This window comes from Numida meleagris, chromosome 26 (genome assembly GCF_002078875.1).
Source record: "Numida meleagris isolate 19003 breed g44 Domestic line chromosome 26, NumMel1.0, whole genome shotgun sequence".
Classification (NCBI taxonomy): Eukaryota; Metazoa; Chordata; class Aves; order Galliformes; family Numididae; genus Numida; species Numida meleagris.
In genome coordinates, this window is record NC_034434.1 from 681,993 (window position 1) to 693,964 (window position 11,972).

The 11,972-nt window shown below is 58.0% G+C and overlaps 3 protein-coding genes across 4 annotated transcripts in view; 2 read left to right on the forward strand and 1 right to left on the reverse strand.

Annotated features, from left to right (window-relative positions):
* The window catches only part of LOC110388506 (alpha-2-macroglobulin-like protein 1), a 10,695-nt gene extending 10,175 nt beyond the window's left edge, over nt 1-520 (forward strand). Inside the window, exon 36 of the mRNA XM_021377863.1 lies at nt 54-520. Within this exon, the coding sequence (XP_021233538.1) occupies nt 54-85 (32 nt within the window). The 3' untranslated portion in view covers nt 86-520. The remainder of the gene's footprint in view (nt 1-53) is intronic.
* FTSJ3 (FtsJ homolog 3) lies at nt 734-7,367 on the reverse strand. Of its 2 annotated transcripts, XM_021377859.1 has the most exons (22): nt 7,295-7,367; nt 7,060-7,167; nt 6,880-6,985; nt 6,671-6,717; nt 6,504-6,583; nt 6,190-6,289; nt 5,859-6,053; nt 5,655-5,770; nt 4,738-4,842; nt 4,458-4,558; nt 4,296-4,376; nt 4,057-4,206; nt 3,637-3,772; nt 3,331-3,536; nt 3,112-3,238; nt 2,925-3,018; nt 2,530-2,677; nt 2,355-2,431; nt 2,104-2,206; nt 1,832-2,015; nt 1,654-1,748; nt 734-1,398 (listed from the first exon to the last, which is right to left on the reverse strand). In XM_021377859.1, exons 2-22 carry the CDS (start codon nt 7,124-7,126, stop codon nt 1,212-1,214), a joined length of 2,505 nt encoding a protein of 834 aa, XP_021233534.1. In that variant the 5' UTR covers nt 7,127-7,167; nt 7,295-7,367; the 3' UTR covers nt 734-1,211. The 2 variants fall into 2 exon arrangements, with proteins under 2 accessions (XP_021233534.1, XP_021233535.1); XM_021377860.1 differs by lacking the exon at nt 7,295-7,367 and having other exon boundaries at nt 7,060-7,278.
* On the forward strand, nt 7,717-11,324 carry PSMC5 (proteasome 26S subunit, ATPase 5). The gene is made up of 12 exons (XM_021377862.1): nt 7,717-7,873; nt 8,133-8,204; nt 8,702-8,771; nt 8,925-9,022; nt 9,306-9,362; nt 9,496-9,726; nt 9,805-9,931; nt 10,107-10,297; nt 10,418-10,516; nt 10,649-10,759; nt 10,860-10,946; nt 11,223-11,324. The coding sequence occupies exons 1-12, from the start codon at nt 7,835-7,837 to the stop codon at nt 11,274-11,276; spliced, it is 1,236 nt and encodes a 411-aa protein (XP_021233537.1). The 5' UTR covers nt 7,717-7,834; the 3' UTR covers nt 11,277-11,324.

Consider the following 11,972-nt stretch of genomic DNA (forward strand, 5'->3'; position numbering starts at 1 on the left):
GGGGGGGGCTGAGGGGCTCTCCTCTCACAACACTCCTCTGTTCTGTTTTGAAGAGGCTGACAGACAGGCAAAGGAGAATTTCTAGAGGAGCCCCATGCACAGCAGGTGCTCCTGTCTGCCCACCCCCATTCCCTTGGCCAAGAACCAGGACAGCCCAAGGTCTCTGCTCCCACCGACCCTACCTGGGGGCAGCACCACCAGCAGCACAGCACAGCTCGGCAGCTTCTCCCCACCGTGCAGCTCCTGCCCTGCCACCACCCAGCGGAGCCACAGCTGAGGCACACGCAAGGACAGGGACAACTCACTGCTCTGCACCCCCTGCCCCGATTCTATGGGGACAGTGTGGTGCACCTCCCCATGGGAGCAGTGCACAGAGCCCCTGGCCCCCTCCTTCCCCTAACAGTGCTGGTGCCTGAGGGTAACCCCACAACAGATCTGAGCACTGATTAATGGAGAAGAGAGGCCACAGTCCCTCCAGCCACTGCCCTGGGTCTAAATAAACAGTACTTTCTTAAGTGCACCTTTTCTCTTCCTCTTTCTTCTCCTAAACATGCTGCGTTCCCCCACTTGGAGAGGGTGGTGGGGCTGGTTGGGGGGCTGTTCTGGTGGGGGTGATGGCTGTAGGGCGAACCAGTGCAGGTTCAGCTCTGGGCCAGAGATAAATTGAGATGTGCTGAGAGGAGGAAGGGATGGCAGCAGCTCCTCAACTTGCCAAGGTGCAGGACACAGCCTGGAATATCCTCAGACCAGTTTATTTCTCACAAATGAAGAGTTCTGTGAAGGTCAGACACTGGTCAGCACCCGCAGCCCCACGCAGCTCTGGGGCTTTGGTCATGGCCACGTTTGTCACCAGCGTGGGGACAGCAAGGGCTGGAAGGATGCCCATGCCATCTCTGCGGTGCAACAGTCCCAGCAGCATCCCAAGAGAACCAGCGAGAGTGACAAACCTGCAGGTGCAACCTCACAGGCCAGCACGGGCACGAGGTCAACCCAACAGTGCTGAGGTCAAATCAACTCTCCGTGCCCCACAGCGGGACAGGAGAAGATGTCACATGAAGGCACTGACTAACAGGGGCGTGGGGCTCAGTCCCAGCCCTTTTCCCCACAGAGGGGAAGCAGCAGCAGCTCGAGCCGGGAGGTGGAGGTGGGAAGGCAGGAGCCAGCTCTGCCCGGTGCCCCGAACCAGGTTCCTCCCTGGAGCCAGTCCCACATCACTTGCGCCGTTTCTTCTGCTCTTTGCGTTTCTGAGCCCTCACGTCCTTCTTCAGGCGGCTGTCGACGACTTTGAACTGGCCCTTGACGCCGGGGGGGCGGCGCACCCGGGGTCCTACGCCCTTCTTAGCCACCAGGTAGGTGACCTGCCGCTTCTCCTTGCCCAGCCCGGCCTTCTTGTAGATGCTGCGGGAGAAAGGGAAAGATGGGACTGAGAGCCTCAGAGGCGGACTGGTCCAGGAAGCGGCTTGGGCACACGTCTACAAGCCAGCACCAGGTCCCAGCCCCCTGCCGTGCCCCAAGACAGGGCTCTCCCACCCCTAAGTCTCCCCATACCCAGCCCAGCCCTGCTGGTTATGCACAGGAGCTTCCCCCACGCTGCAGCTGCAGGGATGGGGCTTTGTGACCACGAAGGAGCCAGGTCCCAGCTTCCCCACTCACCGCCGCAGCTGGGCCACCTTCTCCCGCTCCGAGATATCCACCGTGCTCACCACGGCCTCCGCTTTCTTCTTCATCTGCTCCATCTTCTTCAGCATCTGTGGGGACAGCAAAGGGTCAGCGACAACGGGGAGGGGAGCGGGGGGCCCAAGCACCCAGCCAGGAGCACAGCCCCACTCACCCGCCGCTTCTTCCGAGCCTTGGCCTCTGCCACTTTCTTGATGGGGCGGGCGTTGATTTGGCGCCAGCGCTGCCGATATTCCTCGACCGTCTGCCGGTCCAGGGGGATCTGCTTGCGTCGGTGCTGCTTCTCCTCCTCTGTGAACCACTCCGGCAGCTCCCCCTCCTCCTCATTGAAGGAATACCTGGCAGGGGGGGAAAATCAGGTGAGCTGTCACCCCCTAAGAGGAGAACGAATTCTGCTTCCCCTCCAGCACCCACAGCTGCACGTACCTGTTGAAGGAATCATCGATCAGGTCCCGTTTGGCCTTTTTGGAGGTGGCAATGATGGAGCCAAGTGCCAGGCCCTCTGCGTCCAGGACACGTGCTTTCTTCACTGAAGCACACAGAGAGATTAAACCTTGGTAAACAGCCCCAAACCCAGAGAGCAACGAGCAGCCTTCCCACCCCAGCAAAGAGTCTGACCCTCCTGTCAACAGAGACCCATGTGGCATCACCTGGCACACGCAGCGGTCTCCACTCACCTGGGTCCTCAATGGGCACCACCTCGAAGCCACATGGCTCAACCAGGCCACGCTTTCTCCCCGCTGGTGTTGGTGGCCTGCAAGTAGGAAAGGAGAGGAAAGGAGAGCAGGCAGGGTCCTCACCTCCCCGCTCTCCACGGCTCCAGAGCTGCAGAATATCCAGTCTGCCCCTCACCTCTCCTCGTCGCTGCTGCTATCATCATCGCTGCTCTGCTCAGCCTGTGCTTCAGCAGTGTCAGCTCCTGTGTCTGCTGCAGGCTGAGGCTCAGCTGCGGTGCCCTCCTGGGGAACCTTCTTCTTCTGCCCCTTCTTCTTTGTTTTGCCTGGGGAAAAAGAACCAGCGGGTGAGAGAGGCAAGCCCCACTGCAGGCCGTTCCCCTAGAGATGCAGCTTGTTAATGCTGCACTAGTGCTAACTCATTAACTGTGCAATGATATAGACAGGAAAGCAACTTCCAAACATCTCTGGTCCTGCTCAGAGCAGTGTCCAAATTGCAGTTTGATCTAGTACCCCAGAAAGGGACATGGGGCTGTCCCTCTATGTACCCCCAGCAATGCAGCTCCCACTAACCTGTCTGGGACTCACGCTGTCTTTCAGCCAACATCTGTGACTGCCCCAGCTCCAGGTCCTCATCTGCATCATCCTCGATGCCGGCAAAGGCGTCCTGGGGACAGGGAGCAGTGGGTCAGAGGACGCAGGGGGAACTGCTGGGGCTGAGGCTGCCCTAGCATCTCACTTCTGACACACTGGAACTCACTTTCCCAAACCACAGGCTTGTCTGCCGCTCCTGCAGCACTGACTTCTCCTCCAGGGGCACCAGCAGGGGATTCTCCTCTTCCTCCCCTTCCTCCTCCTCCTCCTCCTCCTCCTTCTTAGGCTTCACCCTGTGACAGCAGCAGGACCAGTGCCAAAGGCCAGTCTCTGCATTTGCTCATAAGGGAGCTCCTGTCCCAGGACTGCCCACCCCAGCTCTCACCTCTTTGCACCCTGCTCTCGTCTTTCCCGCTCCAGCCGGCGCTGACGGGCTTCAATCTCAACCAGCTCCTCCGGGTCCAGGTCGCTGGCCAGGGACACATCGTCCTCATCATCCGCATCTGAGACACAGATGTCATCGTCCCCAGGTCTCATCTCCAGCAGGGCATCTGCTGAGGCCATGTCTCCCCGGGCCACCTCATTCAGCAGCTGCAATGCACGGAGTCAGGAGCTTAAGCCTGTTGGCCCCATGCCCACATCTGTCCCACCCCTGTGGCTCTGAGAGCCTGGTCTGCTCCAGCCCACACACCTGGGTCCTCTGGATAGTCTGGAGGGAGAACATGCTGGTATCGCCATCGTCAGCGATGGAGACGCCAGGGAGGTCCATCTTCAGCTCCACGCGCTCACGCTGCTTCCGCTGTTCCTTCAGGATCTTCTTCTTCTTTCTGGAAAAAAAAGGCAAAGGAGTGAGGCTGCACTCCCCTCCCAGCAGCTCATCCACCACCACACTCATGGCTTATTCCTCTGAGGACTGGGGACACAGCAAGAGTCACTCCACTCTGAGGGGTCCCAGCTTTGGTGCAAAGAGCCCATGTCAGCCTGGAGAAGCAGAGGATCCCAAGAACCCCAGAGCCAACCCCCTATGCACAGAGAGACAGACCCTGACACCACTGCCCAGAGCCCTTATGCTACGCTAGCATGATGATCTCCTTGGCTGAACTGCTTTTACCTTTTCAGCTCTGCCAGTTCCTTAGCCTTCATCTCTGCTAACGCCAGCTCTACCTCCTCCTCTTCCTCTTTCATCACCTCATCAGCTGTGGCTTTTGGCGATGTCTTCTCCTCCTCCTCTCGGCCTTCCTCCTCTTCGCCAGAGCTCAGGCTGCCAAAAGGAAAGATGCCAGAGAACTTTTCCTGGTGGTAGCCCCTTCTTCCTACGTTGGTGCTGTGGGGCAGCTCAGTTGCTCTTACTTGATATCCAGTTCCTTCGCCTGCTCTTTCAGCTTTTTGGTCAAGAATCGCCTCAGTTTTGTCCTCCAGTTCAGCAAGGCTCTATGCAGAGTAAAAGCCTGTTAGAAACATCCCCCTAGGCCCAGTGTGACACCCGGTCCCTATCCCAGTCCCCCCCAGTACCTGAGCTCCTTGCGCCCCAGCACACGGATGTCCTTGCAGCACTGACGCAGCTCCTCTGTGGTGGAACTGTGATTCTCCAGCTCTCCATCCCCCAGCGTGATCTGGATGAAGAGTGATGAGGCTGTGAATTCTGAGTCCCAGCTTTTGTCCTGCCTCCCTTCCACAGGAACAGGACCAGGACCAGGACCACCGCAGGGGCACCCGGCTGCCCCTTCTCACGGCTCTGTGCTCATGGGAACTTGTCTCTGGGGCCACCAAAATTCCTCTTGCAGACACTCACCTCGTTGGCCTTGGAGAGGAAGTCCACAGGGTTGGGAGCCTTGAGGAAGTCCATCAGGGTGAAGCGGTGGTAGAGAGTGGTGTCACCATCTGCGTATCCTTCTGCCTACAGGAGGAAGGCACTGCGTGAGCTACAGCAAGGCACAAGACAGCTTCAGCCATCACCCAAACAGTAACAATTCAGTGTAATTCGTGCTTTGTTGCAGCAGCCTACAAAAACATGCCTATGAGATCCAGGAACAAGGATAGGCCCTACCTGCCTGCTGAGTATGGGCCCAGCTCTAGGATGCCTCCTACAGCCTCACCGCACACAGAGGTGATGACAATACAGGTTTGTGAACCTCCATGCCTGGCTGAGGCTGCTTGGCAGAGTTTTCAGTGTCCTGTGTCCTAAAAACACCTCACAGACTCACAAACCTACTGGCCAGCTATTGTAAGGGAGAGTTTTACTGATCCATTCTCAGCCTCGCAACTTGTTTTATTGCTTCTCCAGCACTGCACCACCTTCTAAATGCATGAACCTCCCTAACACTAGCTACTCCAGCACCTTATACCCTAGATCTTTCATTTTTCTGGATATCTTTTCTTATTACAATCTCTTTGGCCCCAAGCCCTAGCTCCTTTTATTTGCCGGGCCACACTGCCCAGTGAAGCAACCCTCTACCCTGCTACCACCCTCCTGCAGCTTTTCACCTGCCAGCAAGCCCTCTGTAACCATCCACCTCTACTTTCCACAGACTTAGCTGTTGCACCCCAAGTTTCCCTGCCCATCTGTCTCACAAAGATCAGACTCCTTGTCAGGATGAGAAAAACAAGGCTCCGAAGAGCCAGAGGATCTCTCAGGCTGTGTCTCTTAGCGTGGGACAGCTCCCTGATGAGTTACACTTAGCCCACCCCAGCAGATCATTCTCCTCATACCTTTGGCTTTTTCTTGCTGACAAGCTCGCTAACAGACTTAGCGTGAACCTCCACCTCCTTGAAGGCATATTTCGGGTCAAAGAACTTGCTGTCAATTTTGTCTGGAGCCTGATAACCTGGAGTGAGAAAAATCAGACACCAGTAGGTTTCTCCAAGCCTCAGTGTAGTGCTTGAAGCGACAAGAAGTCCCCACGGCCAACTCACCCTGGCACACCACAAAGATCTCAGCAGACTCATTGCGTGAGGCTTGCGGCTTGGTGGCCTGGACCTTGTGGAAGAACTGCTGGAAGATCCAGAGGAGAGGCTGGTAGTCCCGGGACCGAAAAACCTTGGTGATAAACCATCCGCCTTTGCAGAGGAACTCACAGGCCAGTTTCAGAGCCATGAGGGTCAGGTTGGCTGCAGTGGTGGAGAAGAGCAGTCAGCAAAGTTGCCGCTGTCCCCACCAGCCTGCTCCCCATCTCACAGTGCACGCTCATGTGTCAACTTCTCCAAAATTGCACCGAGCCACGTGTCAGCTCTGGGTGACCCCCACCTTGGGAGTAGGCATCGTGCACCCAGCTGGCCCCCACGTTGGGTGCTCCATCGTTCAGCACCACATCCACCTTCCATGTCTGCAGCTCCTTGCGCAGAGCCTGAGGGACAGAGCTTGTGTTAGTTCCACTGACCTCCCTTGTTCTGCACAAGCTAGCAAGCAACTGGCCCAGCCCACGTCCATACTTCTCTACCCAGTGCTCCGCTCAGCCTCGGTGCTGGTTCCACCCCCCAGCAAGTCCCACCCAGGCAGGGTGATACTCCCATCCCTCACAGAGCTGCAGTGGCACTTGGGCAGGGGATATCGGTTCTCACCTGGCGACATTTCTCAGTGGTGATGTCCTCCTGCAGCGTCACTACGTTGGGAATGGGCTTGATAGGAACCAGATCCACCCCTGGTGTAAAGAAGAGGGATGAACAATGCACATCAACACCATGCTCCAGCCTCTCCCAGGTGTCTCCCAACCCACCATCTCACTCACCAATCACCAAGCTGGAGACTGGCATGAATTTGGAAGCCACCTGCAGCCTGCAAGGAGCAGAGAGGATCAAAGGCACCGTGAGATCTGAAAAGAGCCCTCGAACCCGATCGGTGCTGCCTTGGCCTCTGACACAGAGCAGCCCCAACAGAAAGCAAAGGGGCTGCTTTGCAACGAGGTCCCAGGGCAGCACGTGGCCCAGAGGCACTCACCAGCCGCCGGGGGCCGCGCACAGGTCCAGCAGCGCTCGCGCCTTTTGCAGGAACTGGAATTTCCTATTGAGCTGCAGCAGCTTGAAGGCGGAGCGGGAACGGAACCCTGCGGGAGGGAGACCAGGGGGTCAGGGGCTGCCAGGGCTCTGCTCAGCCGGGCCCCCAGGAAGCAACGCTCACCGGTTTCCTTGGCCAGGTGGTAGAACTTGTCCCGCCGGCTCTTGCCCACTTTGCTCTTCTTGCCCATGGCGGCGGGGCTGGGGCCTGCGCTCCCCTACTGGCACCGAACTGAGGGGAGGCAGAGGGGTGAATGTCTGGGGTCCCCTCACCGCACCACAGGACAACCCCGGTACCCCGTGCTGTCCCCGAAGCCCCCCAGGCTCCCTGCCCTTTCCATCTCCCCCCCGGTGCCTACAAGTAAACCCGAGCTCGGCCCCGGTCGCTCCTCGTGCGCGCAGCCCCGTCCCACCGTACCCCGCGCCGCCCGCCCCACTTCCGCTTCCGCTCAGCACTCACCGCCATCTTGGGAGTGGAAACTCGCACTGCTTTACGGCCGCCGCGGCCTGGCGGATGAACACAGGCCTGGGGAAGGGGCTGTAGGGATGAGTACGTTCTTCAGAGGTTGTCTGGATTCTCAGTCCTCCTGCACTTTGTAAAATGAAGAAACCGCCATTGACCTTACCAATATGGCGGACATGGTCGAACTACTGTCGCGCACGCGTCCTCCGATGGAGCGGCTCCGTAGTGCGCATGCGCACCTTGAACTTCAGAGTCATCCATAGGCGCTGCGGGGACAGACTACGCATGAGCAATCGGGTGGCCTTCATAGTACGCATGCGCTGTCTTCTATACTCTCGTACAGGAAGTGACGCCACCGCGTCCTGCGCGAGGGGGCGGGGAGCGGAAGTGGAGTGGTGGCCATCTTTAGTGCCGGCAGCAGGGGCGCCGGGGCTCGATGCCGGCGGAGAAGATGGCGGTGGACGGCCCCGAGCAGGTAAGGCCGGGCCGGGCTGGGCCGGGCCTGGCGGTGCTTGCGGGCTGCGGGTGCACAGGTCCGTCGTGTTTGGGTCTGGCCGTGGGGCTCTGAGGAGATCGGGCCCGATCGCGGCCTGCTGGGCGCCGTGACTCGGCGGGCGGTGGGGGCGGTTCCAGGAGGGGACTTGGGGACCCGGTACCGGGGGGGCGGGAAAGCGTGAGGGGGAGCAGCCATGGAATGGGGTTGGGCCGACCTTACAGAGTGTGCTCTCCTGCAGATGGAGATGGACGATGGGAAGGGCGGCACAGGGCTGCGGCAGTACTACCTGTCCAAGATCGAGGAGCTGCAGGTGAGCCGGGGCACGCGTGTTATTATAGAACGGTTGTGTTGTAAGGACGTTAAAGATCATCCAGTTTCAGCCCTCTGTCGTGGGCTGGGTACCCCCCACCAGATTCTGATGTTGAGCATCTCCAGGGATGGGGCACCCACAGCCCCAGGGCCTCACTACCCTCTGAGAAAATTATTTCTTCCTAAGAGCTGACCTAAATTTCCCTTCTTTTAGTTTAAGGCCTTGTCACGTCATTATTAGATACTGCAAAAAAGTAGTCTTCTTCCTGCTTAGAAGCTTCTTCCACGTACTGGAAGACTGCAGTGAGGTCTCCCCAAAACCAAGGTGTTGTCCAGCTACTGGCAGTGGGGTTTGGCTGAACACGTTGTGCTGGGAAGGGCTGTGCTTCTGTCTTTCTTGTGCCAGGGCTGGAGCCTGCTCGTGGCTGGTGTGCATGCTCTATTGGTTTGAGCGCTGTGCAGGATGCTGAGAGCTCAGCAAAGCTCCTTTCCCCACAGCTCATTGTGAATGAGAAGAGCCAGAATCTGCGGCGCTTGCAAGCACAGAGAAATGAGTTGAATGCTAAAGGTACGGCTCAGTTCCTCTCAGTGCCCTTACCTGAGGCTCTGTGGCCAGCCCTGCTGTGGGACAGGGGGCTCCCAGCCCAGCTGGGGGTGCTGCTCCTTATGTGGGGGCTTTGGGTCTCCTCATTTGTCTGCTGATGTCCCCCTCTCTCTGCAGTGCGGCTGTTGCGGGAGGAGCTGCAGCTGCTGCAGGAGCAGGGCTCCTACGTGGGCGAGGTGGTGAGAGCCATGGACAAGAAGAAAGTGCTCGTGAAGGTATGGAGCTGAGCTGTCCTGGGGCTGGCTCTTGCCAGCAGCTGGCTGGTGCAGGATAGACTGTCCCTTTGTCCCCCCCAAGAGCACAAGCTCTGGGGAGGGTGTAGCAATTAGAAAAACACAAAATGAGAGTTCTTTCTCCTGAGAGCAGGAAGGCTGTGAGATGTTTGGTGGTGGCTGAGCTCTCTGGCCCCTTCTTAGCGTGGTGGGTGGATTTGAGACACGTGGCCAGGATTCTTTAAGAGAAAAATAAGTTTTTGTGGTGTTAACTGCTCTGTTCCAGGTGCACCCAGAAGGGAAATTCGTGGTGGATGTTGACAAGAATATCGACATTAATGATGTGAGTGGCTAGGAGCCATGGGAGGGGCATCACGGCTCTCTCCACGTTGATTGTCCCCTTCCCTGGTGTGGGGCCCCTTGGAAGGGCCATGCAGTGGCCCAACACTGAGCTCTCCCCTCTGCTCTCAGCGCAGGTGACCCCAAACTGCCGCGTGGCCTTACGCAACGACAGCTACACACTGCACAAGATCCTGCCCAACAAAGTGGACCCTCTGGTGTCTCTGATGATGGTGGAGAAGGTCCCGGATTCCACTTACGAGATGATCGGAGGCTTGGACAAACAGATAAAGGAGATCAAGGAAGTGATTGAGCTGCCAGTCAAGCACCCAGAGCTCTTTGAGGCGCTGGGGATTGCTCAGCCCAAGGCAAGTGCTACCTGCAGTTCTCTGGGTGTAGCTGCTTACCCCAGCGGTGGTGCTGAGCTCACCCTCTGGTGCTTTCAGGGCGTGCTGCTCTATGGACCCCCTGGCACTGGCAAGACCTTGTTGGCCAGAGCTGTGGCCCACCACACCGACTGCACCTTCATCCGTGTGTCAGGCTCCGAGCTGGTGCAGAAGTTCATTGGTGAAGGTAAAGCAGTGCTGCACAAAGCTGCTGCTTGTGCCAACGTGAGCTGGAGACCGTAAGGGCTCTCGTGGTGCTGGGTGGCCTTGGGGGTGGCCTGCAGGGTATGAGTGTCCCTTGCGTGGTGTACGGGGCAGGCTGTGCATGCACAGCACGAGGCTCAGCTCTCTGCTCTCTGCAGGTGCCCGCATGGTGCGGGAGCTGTTTGTGATGGCCCGGGAACACGCTCCCTCAATTATCTTCATGGATGAGATCGACTCCATTGGCTCCTCCCGCCTGGAGGGTGGCTCTGGTGGGGACAGCGAGGTGCAGCGCACGATGCTGGAGCTCCTCAACCAGCTCGATGGTTTCGAGGCCACCAAGAACATCAAGGTAGGGGGGTGCTGGGCCTGGTTGAGCCTTGAGCTGCCTGGGGATGGGGCAGTGCCCTGCTGGCCCCGTGATGGCAGCAGGGTGACCATCGTGGTGACAGTGGCTGCTCTCCTGCTGCAGGTGATCATGGCCACAAACCGGATTGACATCCTCGACTCAGCTCTGCTGCGCCCTGGCCGCATCGACAGGAAGATTGAGTTCCCCCCTCCCAATGAGGAGGTTGGTGGACCTGGGGTCTCTGTTGGTCCCCTGCTGCCCTGATCCTCTCCCTTGGGGGCCCACGTTGTCCCTAGCCCTGTCAGGGTGCAATTCCTGTGGCTTGCCCCTTGTCTCACTGCTCCTGTCCCCCAGGCCCGCCTGGATATCCTCAAAATCCACTCTCGGAAAATGAACCTGACGCGTGGCATCAACCTGCGGAAGATCGCGGAGCTGATGCCAGGGGCATCAGGTGCAGAAGTGAAGGTGAGCTGGGTCCTGCAGCAGCCCTGAGGGCTGCACAGTGCTCTTTGTCCTCATTTGGTGGGAGCTCTGGGGTAATCTGGATCACCACTGTCCTTTACAGGGGGTGTGCACAGAAGCTGGCATGTACGCGCTGAGGGAGAGGCGGGTGCACGTCACACAGGAGGACTTTGAAATGGCTGTTGCCAAGGTAAGTGCTGCAGAGCAGCTGGCTGGTTTCTCCCAGCTCAGGAAGGCAGAAACTCCTCAACAGTGTTGGGCAGAACCTGGGGCTGAATAACAAGTGCTAAGGGGGTGCTCTGGGCAAGAGGTTGGGGAGGTGGTGGCCCTTCCCGGGGGGAGGATGAAGGCTCTAGTAGCTTCCTCGTTCAGGGCTGAAATTTGCTTTTAAGGGTAGTTTGTGGAGTTACTTGAGGGGAAAAGGAAGCTGTGTGCTGGGAACCAACTGTCTCTTGCTTACACCCAGGTGATGCAGAAAGACAGTGAGAAGAACATGTCCATCAAGAAGCTGTGGAAGTAAGGGTGAGCCAGGGGCTGTGTTTTCTCTAATAAAGTGCTGCTGTGCCCACGTCGTTGCATTGCTTTGGGTACAGGGGCTTGCAGCACTCTGCTCCACTAGAAGGAATCCCACCACACACACGCAGAACTGCTGCTAACTGGTTTTATTAGAAAATATCCAAAATAGACAAAATGGTTACGCAAGAGGCAGAGCAGGCACCCCTGAGCCATACACCCTGGGAATATGTAAACACCCCCCCCACCTTCTGCCTGCGACTGCCCAGAGGAGGCCAGGCTGCCCTACAAGGAACACGTGGGCACGGGGCGAGCAGGGTAAGGCACTTCAGTGGGTCTGGTGGGTGGTGCACTGTCCCCTTGGCCCCAGTGCAGTGGCCCCATGCTCCAGCCCCTTGCCCCAAGCATCTCCAGTTCTCAGAGCCCTGGGGGGGCCCTTGCTGCCCGCATGCTCCTGGGGACAGAGCTACCCCCCCCCCCCCATACCTCGTATCAAGCACAGGACAAGTCGCTAAGTATGCAAAACAAGAGCAGGGGGTGGAGCAATCAACTGATTGTCGAGACCTCAACACTAAAAACTCAGTTACACATAAAAAGAACAGCTTGGGCGGAACGAGCCCACTGAGAACACGAATCACTGCATAGTTTGAGGTGATGAGTGCAGTAAGAGGAACTCAATATATTAATCAAATACAAACCCACT

Bases quoted from the DNA above. Each gene is read 5' to 3' on its own strand.
- PSMC5 (XM_021377862.1), top strand. From the start codon at position 7,835: ATGCCGGCGGAGAAGATGGCGGTGGACGGCCCCGAGCAG. The intron at 9,023-9,305 runs GTATGGAGCTGA...GCTCTGTTCCAG, and splicing joins AGAAGAAAGTGCTCGTGAAG to GTGCACCCAGAAGGGAAATT. The intron at 10,760-10,859 runs GTGAGCTGGGTC...TGTCCTTTACAG, and splicing joins CATCAGGTGCAGAAGTGAAG to GGGGTGTGCACAGAAGCTGG.
- FTSJ3 (XM_021377859.1), bottom strand. From the start codon at position 7,126: ATGGGCAAGAAGAGCAAAGTGGGCAAGAGCCGGCGGGACAAGTTCTAC. The intron at 4,207-4,295 runs GTAAGAGCAACT...TCCTTTTGGCAG, and splicing joins GCGAAGGAACTGGATATCAA to CCTGAGCTCTGGCGAAGAGG. The intron at 2,678-2,924 runs GTTAGTGGGAGC...CTTTTTCCCCAG, and splicing joins ACAGCGTGAGTCCCAGACAG to GCAAAACAAAGAAGAAGGGG.